General features: G+C 47.4%; 1 protein-coding gene across 2 annotated transcripts in view; it reads left to right on the top strand.

The window, feature by feature from the left end:
- TNNI3K (TNNI3 interacting kinase) overlaps window positions 1-15,520 on the top strand; it is a 3,214,557-nt gene that overhangs the window by 2,478,789 nt on the left and 720,248 nt on the right. For both annotated transcript variants that reach the window (XM_069641910.1, XM_069641909.1), the window contains one exon: window positions 8,217-8,326. In XM_069641910.1, coding sequence (XP_069498011.1) covers window positions 8,217-8,326 — 110 coding nt within the window. The remainder of the gene's footprint in view (window positions 1-8,216; window positions 8,327-15,520) is intronic.

Here is a 15,520-nt window from a genome sequence, read left to right as displayed (position 1 = left end):
GTTGTCTCGCATGCCACTTTGACCACGTTGACCTACTGGGATGGGTCACCGGTGCTGGATTCCTCCGTATGCTGGACCTTCTTGCGACCCCCTCCTCACCTGAACCCCCTACGCACCAGTCGTCCTCCATGCCATCTTCCCACCCATGTGTCACCTGGGTACCCTGTGGAGCTGCCCCTGACCCAGCGGCCAGGCTGGTGGAGTACACATCCCTGCCACAGTCGGGAGTCGGACGTCCAGCAGGGGTGGCCACCACGACAACTACACCCCATCCGGAGGAGGACGTGCAGGCAGCAAGAGCCAGGGCGCAGGCACAGGCACAGCAGCAGCAACAGGGTGGGAGCAATGATGGCTCGGGGCCTTCAACATCGGAGGGGCAGGCATCGGCCATAGGGCAGGAGGACCCTGGATTTCAAGTGTCTTCCGTGTGGCAGCGGTTGGGCCACGCCATAGTTGCAGAGCGGCAGCGGGCGGAAGAGGCACGGCTCACAATGGTCAGGGCGGAGAACTCTATGCGGAGGGCCCTGAGGCGGGCCGAGTGCCTCGAGGCAATTCGCAGGGAGTTGGAGGTGAACATGTCGTCGTCCCTGCGAACCCTCGGGCCATGGAAGAGGACTGCCTCCAGGACATTGAGCAGGAGTTCAATGATGCCCTGGCCCGGGACATCAATAAGTGAGCCGTCGGACTAGCCCGCTGCCATTGTAAATAGTTAGATAGTGTTAAGTTTCCTTTCTGTTTTTTTTATTTTGGGCCCCTTGGACAATGCATTATTAGGTAGGTCTTTTTTGTAGGTTTCATTTCATTTGTTGGACTCATGGACTCTTGATTGCTAATTTGTATATAGTTGAACAGTGGATGTTTCTCGTTTTTATTTTAATTTCACCATGGCGCAATGGATTTCATATATTTTTTTCCCCTTGGATTTGCTTTGTTGGACTGAGACTTTGGACAAATTTTCATTTGGAGTTCTTTGGATTCTGATTTCATATTTTTTATTTTTTTCTTGACATGCTGCATTTTTTTTCTTATTCCCATTATTGAATTTTTTTTTTCATTACATTCATGTTGTGTTCAATACATTTTTGTTTCATACTTCGATGTGTGGTATTTTCTCATTGGTTTCATGCATGTCATGATATGGGTTTTCACATTCACTTGCACCCATTGTGTGTGTGTGACGGACATGTGTTCATGTACATACTTGCCATTCGGGTTGTCTCATGTAATGGCCATTTCTCTGTGGGTGGATGCAATACTTGTTTGGGTCTTTGGGCTGGGGTAGCGTGGGGTGTGGTGTGGGTGGCCATGAGGCCCATGATTGAGGATCGTCATGACGTGGGTGCTGGGGGACATGTGTGGGACATGTGTGGGACATGAGTGGGGGCCTGCTGGCAGATGCCCCTGACTGCTGGGGGGTGGGGGTGCTGGGGAACATGTGTGGGGGCCTGCTGGCAGGTGCCCCTGACTTCTGGGGGTGGGGGTGCTGGGGGACATGTGTGGGACATGTGTGGGGGCCTGCTGGCATGTGCCCCTGACTGCTGGGGGTGGGGGTTCTGGGGGATATGAGTGGGGGCCTGCTGGCAGGTGCCCCTCACTGCTGGGGGGTGGGGGTGCTGGGGAACATGTGTGGGGGCCAGCTGGCAGGTGCCCCTGACTGCTGGGGGGTGGGGGTGCTGGGGGACATGTGTGGGGGCCTGCTGGCAGGTGCCCCTGACTGCTGGGGGGTGGGGGTGCTGGGGAACATGTGTGGGGGCCTGCTGGCAGGTGCCCCTGACTGCTGGGGGTGGGGGTGCTGGGGGACATGAGTGTGGGCCTGCTGGCAGGTTCCCCTGACTGCTGGGGGGTGGAGGTGCTGGGGAACATGTGTGGGGGCCTGCTGGCAGGTACCCCTGACTGCTGGGGGGTGGGGGTGCTGGGGAACATGTGTGGGGGCCTGCCCGCAGGTGCCCCTTACTGCTGGGGGGTGGGGGTGCTGGGGGACATGGTTGGGGCCTGCTGGCAGGTGCCCCTGACTGCTGGGGGGTGGGGGTGCTGGGGGACATGTGTGGGACATGAGTGGGTGCCTGCTGGCAGGTGCCACTTACTGCTGGGGGGTGGGGGTGATGGGGAACATGTGTGGGGGCCTGCTGGAAGGTGCCCCTGACTTCTGGGGTGTGGGGGTGCTGGGGGGCATGAGTGAGGGCCTGCTGGCAAGTGCCCCTGACTGCTGGGGGGTGGGGGTGCTGGGGAACATGAGTTGGTGATCACTAGTGCAAGGTGACATGTGGCTTGGCTGGGGGGCATGCCCATGGTGGATGGGCTGCCTGCGGGACATGACCAGGGGTGCAGGGTAGTCCCCTGTGGTGTGGGCTGCCTGCAGGGGCCATGGAGGGTGTAGAGGGAACACCTGGGAGGACCCACACTGCCAATTCACGTGTAGGACTCCCCGCGAACCCCCGAAAATCACGTACCTCACTCTGACAGCAAAATCGCGTGTGAAACTTCCCGCGCACACCAGGAATACACGTACCCCACTGGCACAGGTCCTAACACGTGTGAAACTTTCTGCGCACCCCAGGAATACATGTACCCTACTTGCACAGAGCATTTCGCCTGTGAAACTTCACGGGCACCCCAGGAATACACGTACCCCACTCGCACAGGGCATTTCGCGTGTGAAACTTCCCGCGAACCCCTGTTATACTCGTTCCCCGCTCCAATCGCTTGTGAAACTTCCCACGCACCCCAGGAATACACGTACCCCACTTCCACAGGGCCTATCGTGTGTGAAACTTCCCGCGCACCCCAGGAATACATGTACCCCACTCGCACAGGGCATTTCGCGTGTGAGACTTCCCGCGAACCCCTGTTATACACGTACCCCGCTCCAATCGCGTGTGAAACTTCCCACGCACCCCAGGAATACACGTACCCCACTCGTACAGGGCACTTCGCGTGTGAAACTACCCGCGCATCCCAGGAATACACGTACCCCACTGGCACAGTGCCTATCGCGTGTGATACTTCCCGCGCACCCCAGGAATACACGTACCCCACTCCCACAAGGTATTTCGCGTGTGAAACTTCCCGCGAACCCCTGTTATACATGTTCCCCGCTCCAATCGCATGTGAAACTTCCCGCGCACCCCAGGAATACACGTACCCCACTGGCACAGGGCATTTCGTGTGTGAAACTTCCCGCGCACCCCAGGAATACACGTACCCCACTGGCACAGGGCCTATCGCGTGTGAAACTTCCTGCGCACCCCAGGAATACACGTACCCCACTGGCACAGGGCATTTTGCATGTGAGACTTCCCACGAACTCCTGTATTACACGTACCCCGCTCCAGTCACGTGTGAAACTTCCCACGCACCCCAGGAATACAAGTACCCCACTCGCACAGGGCATTTCACGTGTGAAACTTTCCACAAACCCCTGTTATACACGTGCCTCCCGCTCCAAACGCGTGTGAAACTTCCCGCGCACCCCAGGAATACACGTACCCCACTGGCTCAGGGCCTATCGCGTGTGAAACTTCCCGCGCACCCCAGGAATACACGTACACCACTCGCACAGGGCATTTCGCGTGTGAAACTTCCCGCGAACCCCTGTTATACACGTTCCCCGCTCCAATCGCATGTGAAACTTCCCGCGAACCCCTGTTATACACGTTCCCCGCTCCAATCGCGTGTGAAACTTCCCGCGCACCCCAGGAATACACGTACCCCACTCGCACAGGGCATATCACGTGTGAAACTTCCCGCGAACCCCTGTTATACACGTTCCCCGCTCCAATCGAGTGTGAAACTTCCCGTGCACCCCAGGAATACACCTACCCCACTCGCACAGGGCATTTCGCGTGTGAAACTTTCTGCGCACCCCAGGAATACACGTACCCCACTGGCTCAGGGCCTATCGCGTGTGAAACTTCCCGCGCACCCCAGGAATACACGTACACCACTCGCACAGGGCATTTCGCGTGTGAAACTTCCCGCGAACCCCTGTTATACACGTTCCCCGCTCCAATCGCATGTGAAACTTCCCGCGAACCCCTGTTATACACGTTCCCCGCTCCAATCGCGTGTGAAACTTCCCGCGCACCCCAGGAATACACGTACCCCACTCGCACAGGGCATTTCACGTGTGAAACTTCCCACAAACCCCTGTTATACACGTTCCCCGCTCCAATCGCGTGTGATACTTCCTGCGCACCCCAGGAATACACGTACCCCACTCGCACAGGGCATTTCGCATGTGAAACTTCCGGCGAACCCCTGTTATACACGTACCCCACTGGCACAGGGCCTATCGCGTGTGAAACTTCCCGCGCATCCCAGGAATATACGTACCCCACTCGCACAGGGCATTTCGCATGTGAAACTTCCCGCGAACCCCTGTTATACACATACCCCGCTCCAATCGCGTGTGAAACTTCCCGCGCACCCCAGGAATACACGTACCCCACTCGCACAGGGCATTTCACGTGTGAAACTTCCCGTGAACCCCTGTCATACACGTTCCCCGCTCCAATCGAGTGTGAATCTTCCCGTGCACCCCAGGAATACACCTACCCCACTCGCACAGGGCATTTCGCGTGTGAAACTTTCTGCGCACCCCAGGAATACACGTACCCCACTGGCTCAGGGCCTATCGCGTGTGAAACTTCCCGCGCACCCCAGGAATACACGTACACCACTCGCACAGGGCATTTCGCGTGTGAAACTTCCCGCGAACCCCTGTTATACACGTTCCCCGCTCCAATCGCATGTGAAACTTCCCGCGAACCCCTGTTATACACGTTCCCCGCTCCAATCGCGTGTGAAACTTCCCGCGCACCCCAGGAATACACGTACCCCACTCGCACAGGGCATTTCACGTGTGAAACTTCCCGCAAACCCCTGTTATACACGTTCCCCGCTCCAATCGCGTGTGATACTTCCTGCGCACCCCAGGAATACACGTACCCCACTCGCACAGGGCATTTCGCATGTGAAACTTCCGGCGAACCCCTGTTATACACGTACCCCACTGGCACAGGGCCTATCGCGTGTGAAACTTCCCGCGCATCCCAGGAATATACGTACCCCACTCGCACAGGGCATTTCGCATGTGAAACTTCCCGCGAACCCCTGTTATACACGTACCCCGCTCCAATCGCGTGTGAAACTTCCCGCGCACCCCAGGAATACACGTACCCCACTCGCACAGGGCATTTCACGTGTGAAACTTCCCGTGAACCCCTGTCATACACGTTCCCCGCTCCAATCGAGTGTGAAACTTCCCGTGCACCCCAGGAATACACGTACCCCACTCGCACAGGGCATTTCACGTGTGAAACTTCCTGCGCACCCCAGGAATACACGTACCCCACTGGCACAGGGCCTATCGCGTGTGAAACTTCCCGCGCACCCCAGGAATACACATACCCAACTCGCACAGGGCATTTTGCGTGTGAAGCTTCCCACGAACCCCTGTTATACACGTACCCCGCTCCAATCGCGTGTGAAACTTCCCGCGCACCCCAGGAATACACATACCCCACTCGCACAGGGCATTTTGCGTGTGAAACTTCCCGCGAACCCCTGTTATACACGTTCCCCACTCCAATCACGTGTGAAACTTCCCGCGCACCCCAGGAATATATGTACCCCACTGGCACATGGCCTATCGCGTGTGAAACTTCCCGCGCACCCCAGGAATACACCTACCCCACTCGCACAGGGCATTTTGTGTGTGAAACTTCCTGTGAACCCCTGTTATACATGTACCCCGCTCCAATCGCGTCTGACACTCCCCGTGCCGCGGGGTACGTGTATTCAGAGGGGGGCAAGGGGAGTTTTACAGGCGTTTTCGTGGTTGGGGGCCTATGCGCCATGTACGGGATTTGTGCGCTGTGCATGACGCATGGGGAGGGGTTGGGGCCATAACTGGCGCTGCTGCAGGGTCGCTTCGCCACTCTGCGCCATGGCTGGATTTGGAAACTAAAATCCATGAATACACTGTGCGTGGAAATGGATTTTAGCGCACGCGGCTGGCGCAGAAATTCACACGCGCACGCTGTGCGCCAACCGCGTTCGCCACTTGTGCGCTGAATTCTATGTATTACCCTATAAATCTTTTGGGAAATGTAGACCCGTGCCCACTTTTTGAAATGCACACATAATTTTAACTTGTAGTCAAGTCAGCAAGAAAAACAACCAAATATTTTAGAAAATCAATCGTCCCTATTTTAAACTTTTGCGCATACAAATGCTTTTTTATTAATCAGAGAGTTTTGCATGCATTCATAAAGATGTCTTTGATATCTTCATACATTTACATTAGTGAGGGAATAGAATACAATTAATTTGCTTTTAAATTGGAATTTTGGGATTGTGTTATTTATGTATAGTTCCAAGAGTGGTAGGGAATGAGGCAGTATTTTTTCTCATATAATGCTTCTCTGTACCTCATAAATACTTCGGATTTGTGTATTGCTGCCAATCATGCTGTTCCAGTGTTGCAGGCACAGTTCTCAATGAATACAGAGAGTGTTTTTACATTGGAGCTTTCTTAATTTCTTATTTAAAGTTATTCTAAACTCGGTCTTTGGTGGAAATGTAATCAAGGACCAGCATTGTTCCTGAGATGGTTTAGCTTGTGGCACAATCCACACCATGTCTTGAATGCTGTCTCTCGGGTGTACCTATTATGACCTGTGTCCTATATGTGCACCCTATTTGTAGCAAAGAAAGAAATAGTATAGAAATGAAATAGGGGCAGGCACTATTCCTAAACCTCTCACTTTGAATTAAAGCAGTCTCCATTTATGGTTGATTCTTACCTACAACATACATTCTCTGTGCGATTTCTACTGTGCCACTTTTTGGGAATCTTCCCCGATATGTATGGATCAAATGGTGTTGCACTTTTACAATACCACTGTTTTTTCAGCTAAACCATTTCTTTTAGCCACAGAAGTCTGAGCAATGGCAGTAAGGGGACAAGCAGTTAATTGGTTAAACAAAGTGAAGTCTATGGCTTCTCCAATCTTATTTTGGGAGGTTTTTTAACTTTCGTGTATGGAAAAAAGTTCAGAAAGTGCTTAACTGAAGCACTTAGCGAAGACCTCCCGAAAGTAATTTAGGAGGCTAATTTATCAGAGGCATGGTGGAAAAGATTCATTCTGAACGTGTGTTTACAACATGAGTGGTACTACGGTAGAATCAGGAGGAATGTGTTCCAAGCTCTTTATCTTATAGCACATGGTTTATACAGGATCTAATCATGTACTCAGACATGTATTCTATGTTTATTTCACAGGTAATGTGAAAGCATGTATTGTCTGAATTAGTGGGTACAACTAGAGATATATGACATATTTACAAAGGAGAGGAAGACAAGATGGCAGGGTGGTCTACAGGAAGAGGTATAAGGATGAGAGAGGGCAGTGATTGACTGAGAAATAAAAATAAAAGGGGAGAAGAAGAATTAGAGTGACTGCCAGGAAGAGACAGTCAAAAGGGGTAGAGAAGTAAGGAGTAGGGTACAAAATATCCAATGTCAGTGAGCTGGGGGTGGGGAGTTGCATTGAAGGTAGAAGAAAGAGCAAGGGATAGATAAAGAGGGACTGTGAGGAACATGGAAGGATGGAGAGGGAGTCTGGAAGAAATTTTGACTATGTTGAGGGGCAGGCGGGACTTGTGAGAGAGCAGAGCTCGAGATGAAGAAGGGATCCAAGAAGAAAGGATATACAGTGAGAGGTAGAATGGAAGAGGAGGCCATACAGAATATAAAACTAATTTTTACCTTGAAGATTTTTCAAACCTGGGATATTGCATGCCAGTCAGCACCAAAGTGCGGTTGGCCTTATCATGAGCTCACTTACTCTATGCAGCTCACTGGGGTTGCATTACTTACTAACAGCTGGCGTAGGCTTGCATTTGCTCATCTGTAGAATTAAAGTTGTTTACACAGCCCCTTTCCAGAAAATGCAGTTTATAATTATGCCGATGCTACCCTAGTGCAATATGATGGTCCTATATCTCTTGTTGTACGCTCCTGGTGTGCTACATAGACCTTAATACAGTCATATATGCATTTTAGACATTAGAAATTCCATTAGAAAGAGTTTTTGGTTCAAACAGCGCAACTGTTATTACAGAGTGAAAGTGTATCATTTACAGTGATTTTAAATGTGACAATGGCATGTCTTATGGTTCCAATTATATGCATACCTTATTTTTTAAAACAGCTGCTGCAGCTGCTGACATGGCCTATCACCATATTCGTCCACCCATTGGCTATTCTATTCCGAAGCCTGTATCTTCACTACTGATGAGAGGGTGGAATGCATGTCCTGAAGTAAGTGTATATTTCTGTTTTTTGAAGATGGTAAATGTGGCTCACGTAAAATGTCAAAGGCACGTGAAAGCAAACACATTGTTATGATGGCCTCACCATGAGCTTTAAATAACGTCTATGATCGTTTATTTCAGAAGTAACCTAGAATCTTACACAGATATCTAAAAATGGCATTCTTGGCAGCAAAGCAGTAACTTGGTAGCATTATTATTTTTAAAGCATACTGATAAAGTTCCAAGCTCTATGTTTCATATAAAATCAATCCAAAAATGCATCCCTGTATGCATTCCACATTCTCGTGCTTGAATGCAGGTGATCGAATCATGGGCGAGCAGAAAGACACTCAAATGACAGGAAGTTTCTGAAGGAATTTCTAATGAAGTGCCATATCCCAAAAATAAACCAAGATCCTGCTTCTGCTAGACAGAGAACGTATTCCAATGACCAGGGGTTCTCATCCATAATGGGCTGATGGGTGGTGCCAATATTATGACCAAAACAAAACAAGAAGGGAGAATTGCACAGAAGCCTTCTTTCTCCAGGCAGAATCTCAGAGTTTCTGCAAATAGCCAATGGTCCATGCTTAGCAGGCGTAAAGCTCTTTTTTCATTCAGGTATGATGGGTTGTGCATGCTGCCTGTGTCCCTGCAAAAGAGGGGAATCTTCTGTCCAGCCTTCTCATGTTGCACTGATTGTAGCACCATGGACATTATGTTTGCAGTGCACCAGAAATGTACAATGTCTTCCGGTCTGGGACTCTGAAACTTGATCTCATTGAGCTTCCTGGGTTCTTCCTGGTATGCAGTTAGTGTGTGTGTGTATGTGTGTGTGTGTGTGTGTGTGTGTGTGTGTGTGTGTGTGTGTGTGTGAGAGAGAGAGACGGGGTAATCCTGACTTATTGGGGCACTTAACCATAATAACATGTTTCACAGGGCAAGGTGGTTGACACATGTGTATGTGAGTGGGCACCTGTATAAGTAAAACAATTCTTCAAAGCTGGCATTTAATGTGGGGTCACTCATCATGAAACTGTGTTACAGGGTGCTTCATTGTGAGCATGTGCTTTAGTGTGGCCGTGTGGGCATATATCTTGGGCACAGGCTTTAAGAAAGTGCTTTACTGAGAACATTCTGACATACATTGTGGGCACTGTGATGAATCCTAGGATTTTGTCCCTTCTCCCTTGGGGGAGAACTCTTCTCATGTAGTCAGGGCCATATGGCCACCGTACAATAATCCCCCTAAGCGTGGTGCACCAATCGAGGATCACACGGGGAGGAAACACCCTCATGAGATGAGGGATGTCACCCTAGGAGAGACACGGTATACCCATAGCACTATCCCAACTCCTTCACCCTCTTACTCTCTCCAAAGGGTTAAGGTCCTCAATACTTCTATGTATGCAAACATGGTAAAGGTTTATATTCCTTTTATGCTGAGATGCAGAAGAACCGTCATGTTAAAGTGGAGCAGGTGGATCCTTTCTCACTAGTTCCCGCCCCCTCACCTCTGTCATATTTGAACAGTAGAAGAAGAGCAGTAAATGGGATCCCCTGTATTGTTCTTATACCACATTGTGTGGATGAGAGATATTATGCACTCAGACAGCCATACAGAATGTACCCTTGCACTGAAAGTGTGGAAGGATGCCGCCTGTAAAGATGTCAGGATGCACCTATGGACATTAAGGAATGTTTAAGTGAAATCGAACGGGGGTAGAATGAGGTCATAAAGAGGATATATGAACCTATGTTGAAATGATGTGAAAATATTTAAGAAGTAACAATGTAACTGAAGCACCAAGAGAAATATGTACCTAAGGCTAATGTAATCGTGAATACAAAGAAGATGAAGTAACTTACTGGTCAATAACTGTAAATACACAGTAACGCAAGGTAGAAAAGAAACATATAGAGGCTTGCTATAGAGGAATATATAATGTGGCAAGGACGACCATGATAGGAAAATGGACGCTGGCTCATGTTGAATTCAACCAAGCTACCTAAGAGACAGATTACAAGGCACAAGGGGAGTTAACCACGATAAGCTTATAAGGAATGGCACATTTCTCTTAGATTAAAGAATTATAAAACATCTGCAACTGCCAAAGTATTGAACAATTAAATGTGTATGAAGTGTACACAAGGTAGAGTGAGCAAGTCTCCAGAGGCCAAGAGGAGCAACAGCACTCTGCGTAATTCAATCAAAAAATAGCAAGAAGAGGCTGAAATTGACAAATTTGTGGTCTCTTCACATGTGACTAAGAAGTCGAAGACAGGGGCTGTTCATTAGAGCTTCAGACGAAGTTAGTGGTGTGCTCACACTCCCTCAAATATTCCAGGACAGTGAGCAGGCTGCAAGGTCAACTACAGATGGAAGACTTTGGCTTATGGCTGACGGATGAGAGATCATGGACTAATTGGGAAAACGGGGAGTAGTCTGACGGGATTCAAACACCTAAGTTTCATATCACATACGCACTGCTAAAGAGCCACAAGTCCAAGGTTGGGATAGCATGCCAACCAATCAGTGGGTATAAGGGGCAACCTAACATACAATGTTGCATAGACCAATCCACTTTCTTTTTGTCTGCTATGATCCATACTATACGTATTTAGAGGTAGTTCAAGGCGTGTCCTGCAGACAACGGACAGAAAATGACGTAAAAATGTGTATATGTTCTACATGTAGATGTGTTCCCTTAACCAATCCCTTCCCTCAATAGGTTTTATAATTTGCCATGTAGAATGACATCATAGGGGATGCATATTGGGGTAGAAGACCTTAATGTAATTAAGCTACTGTGTGAGTGTGCATGCATCTGTCTGATGCCTGTCAGTTCTCCCTGCTTTATTAAATGAGAATAAAGTAGTACTTTGCCATATTCCTTTAGTCTGTCTGATTATTTAGTCTGAGAGCATTATTTGTAATTCCATCTGGCACAAAAGTCGCTTCAAGGTACTAGAACACATTTTGGTAGCGGTGCAGATGGTTACGGTCTAATCGACCTAGGCCAAATCTAGACCCCTGGATGCTTGGCGGCTCCCACCATTTGCAAAAAGACCACAAAGCTTCCTGAGGAGATCGGCATGCAGAGTCACTTGCAGGAAGATTCAGTTGGCAGGTTCCCCTTTGAAGAAATTCCTATCTGGTAGCCGCAGGTGCCCAATGGATGGAAGGCAAACTGGTTGGTTGAGGGAGAGTAGATGCTGAGGGACTCGTGCTGAGCCATGGATATTAGTAGAACAACAAAGGTGGCAAAACTAGGGGGAGGGATTGTGTTGTAAATAATATGAATAAAAAGTAACAGGGTTTTTTGGGAAGTTTATAAAGAGAAGAAGTAGCTACCTTAATTCCTGGTTCCAAGGGAGCACAAGGGTACTCACTAAAGTAAAGACTCCAAATAGAGGTGTTAAGGATTCCTCAGGCAAGGCCTGCAGAAGAGTGTATATCAAACTCCAAAATGGAGTGAAATGGAGAAGAGATACATTTACTCAAATAGTAAAGGAATGCGTACACAGTAAAATTGAAAAAGTGCACGTGTGGGGTTATAAAAATGTCAATATAAAGCTTTTGGTGTTTAAACTAATAAATATAAAACAATAGTAACAAATTAAGGAGATTGGTGAACATTTAGATGAAAAGATTGCCATCAATCAGGAGGGTATTAATTAAAGGAAATGTATATATAAATATTGAAGAGACTCTTAAAATATTAATAATAAAAGAACGAGATAACAAAACTTGATAGAAAGTGTAAACGAAGGAGCAAATAGCATATCATTGCATAGATTTTTAAATAGAAAAGTAAGCAGTTAAAATATTTCATTTTGGGATTATAAACAATGATTGATGGTGCCTGTGCCAATTGATCAGTGTGGTATATTTGATAAAATAAAGAATCAGCTAAAAGGACGGGTAAATATTGATGGTCGAAATCGTCGCATCAGCATGCTGGACACTCTCCTTTTACATCTGTGTAGGACATTGCCGAGATACACAGTGAAGATAAGGAAAAATCATTTAGAATGGGGCTGAGGCAAGACTAATAAGACACTCATACCGTGGCCTCTGGAGGGGTCGCTGTCAAAACCCACATTGCGGCATATGACAACCTACTTGCATGCTGCATATAAGGGAAAAAGTTACTGAAAGGCTGGCCATTTTAGAATTATGAAAGATGTTCCAGAGTGAGAAACAAGATCCATCCGAGAGGGAGTAGATGCTCAATCAGCATAAATGGGAGGGTAAAACGCCTTTGATTCCCCTTCCCCCTCCTGAAGACAAGAGTGTGAATACAGAGAAGAAGGGATTTTCCCCTATAAAGGAATTAAAAGCAGCAGCAGGGTATGTTAATCCCAACATACACCCCACACCTCCCCCGCTTATAGCAGCAAAGAAAACGTGGAAGAAAGCAGAGAACGCAAAGATATATCAACACACGATGAAAGTAAACAGCGTAATGAAAGAAAGGACAGACACATGGAGATGGAGGAAGAAGCAAAGAAACCGAAATAAATAAAGGATAAAGCTAAAGGAATAATGATAGCACAGAATTAATTGATGGGAGGACAAATATTACATAAGCTAGATGATAAGGGCATTGATGGGGTTCGAGAAAGAGAGGAAAGAGAAGAGCAGGAAAAGAAGGAACATACAAAGAAGAGAGGGATACAAAGAAGAGAGGGATAATGAGTGCAAGTGAAGTGAAGAACAAAGAGGTTATGAGGCAAGGAAAAAAAAGGAGAGATTAGAAGAGAAGAAACGGGAAGAGTTAGAAGCCCAAAGAATGAAAGTACATAGGTTGCAAAGAAGGCAAGAGGAAGATGAATTGATGGGGATGAAGGGAAGAGAAAAGGAAATTAACAGGAGTAGGGGATTACAAGATGACAATAAAGAATATTTATGTCATAAGAGCCGATTGATGCACGAGAATGATTGGAGGAAGAGAGAGGGTCACAATAGCTCCGTAGGGAGCTGCAAGGAATGCCAAGATCAGCATGTGGTGATGGGCAGGACACAGAAGATATAGAGCAAAGACTCAGAAATGTATACAGGCAAATAAGACAGGCATAAAACACAAGAGAATGCAGAGGGAACCCTATTAAGGGAACTGAAAGTAGGTTAGATGGATGTCATAACAGACTAGTACAGAACGTTGTCTTTAAACAAGATACATATCCATGATGCAGAGAAGGATAACAGCCACACAAGTTGGGCATACTGATGTCAGATGAAGAAAGGGAGGAGAATGAGAGGGCGCGAAGAGAGAGCGCATTCAGGTTTTCAAAATAATCAAGTGTAGAAAAAGGGTTAAAATGGTCAGACCTGGAGGACCCTAAAGAAAAAACACCACAATCGATCATATACTGAGCGACCACAAACACGATCATGCAGTACAGGGTATATATCCCAGCCATATGTAAACAGATTAAGGTTACTACCAGTAAGGAGATAAACGGGTGAGACTAACCCAACTGGGAAGGCGAAGAGTGTAGGCAAGTATGATTGTGGACTGGGATTTTCTCAATTCCCATTATTGGAGACGGGGAAGGACAACCACAATATATACTGTGGCCACAGATGGATAAATACAATTTTATATGTAAATTGCCAAGTTTTACTTCTGGTGCAGGAAAATGGATGCATGAGTTAGAGAGAATGACATCAGGAATGATGCTAGCTATAGGTGACATAAAAGGCTTGCTAGCAGCTATCATAGGGGAGAGAGCTGATGACATTTGGAAACAAGCAGGATACACAGGTATGACTGTGCAAAGCAGACGTATGGCGGGCTCTCACAGTGCAAAACCCCAATACATCTGTCAGGGGTGAGATTATGACTAGGAAAATGGAGGAGGATTAAGACCCTGTTGCTTATATTCAAGATATTCAAGATAGACAGCACCAGGGGACTCATGAACCATGGGATAAAATGGTAGCATTGTTTTATCACATTTTGTGTCAATGCAACAACAATTGAAGAAACAAGTGGGAATGGAATCAAAGCCATTGCCAGAAATACAATTGACAATTGTACATCACTGCCAACTAATGAAGGAGAAAAATAAAAGGAAAGCTGAGAATAGAAAGCAGGAGGAAGCAAACTTAGTCCAGAAGAAGTTGTCAAAAATAGCCATAGAGGGAGCCGTATGGATGAGTAATGAATGAGGGGTCACACAGGAGATGCAGCCAGAGTAGCAAAATAATGCAGGATATCCCACAGATCAGAGTGGGTATAACATTTGGCCAAGGGGAAGAAGGAATGGGCCCAGAGGAGTAGGTGGACAACTGCAGCAATGCTGGAATTGTGGAAGAATATGACATATAGCTAGGACATGCAGAAGCAGAGGAGTCATGCAACAGAACTGGCAAGCTCCAAGAGGGCGGACTGGGTTATGCTCAACAATATAATACAGAGTCACAGAAATGTTATGCCCATGGTCACACGCAGGCTCAGACATATGCCTGCAACCCCAACAAATGCAGCCAGTGCTGCTGCGAATGCAAGTAGCACAAGGGCAACCACAGCAAGTACCATGCAATCACAACAGTTACAACCGCAGCAAGCACAGAGACAACAGGCTATGGTACCACAATGGAACATGGCCCAAGGAGGCCAACAAGCACCTGCATCCAAATTAAGAATTGAGACAGTGATAGCAGGAAATCCTTTCACAGGTACAGGAATGAATTTATACCCACAATAGGACAAACCATAAAGCCCCCAGGAGGAATCAAGAGTCAGGGTAACGATAGGAGGCAAGACATTTTCATTTCTTTTAGACACTGGAGCCACTTGATCCTGTGTCTGTGAGGGAAAATACCCAATGTCAGGTAATGTCATGAATGCTAAGGGATTCTCTGGGGCGATAAGTTTAGGTCCTTTCATAGATGAATTGCCAATCTCTATAGGAGCCATTATTATATTCTAGGCAGACGCCAGTTAACATATTAGGACGTGACCTGATGACAAAGCTTAACATGACGATATCTTTTACTGATGAAGGAATAGGTTGTCCTACTCCAGGGATACACTATATGAATGTGTTAGAGTTTATTTTAGCCTTTACAAGCCAGAAGCCATTACGAGGAGTTCCTTTAGATCCAGTGGTATTTTTTTTAATGTAGTGACTATCTTATTATCATGGTTACCCAGATTGGTAGATACAATATTGAGAATACCTGATTCAT

The sequence above is a fragment of the Ambystoma mexicanum genome, chromosome 1q (assembly GCF_040938575.1).
Source record: "Ambystoma mexicanum isolate Mex_15411 chromosome 1q, UKY_AmexF1_1, whole genome shotgun sequence".
In the NCBI taxonomy this organism is placed as follows: domain Eukaryota; kingdom Metazoa; phylum Chordata; class Amphibia; order Caudata; family Ambystomatidae; genus Ambystoma; species Ambystoma mexicanum.
The sequence above is the reverse complement of the archived record's forward strand: the minus strand, read 5'-3'. Positions and strand labels throughout refer to the sequence as shown.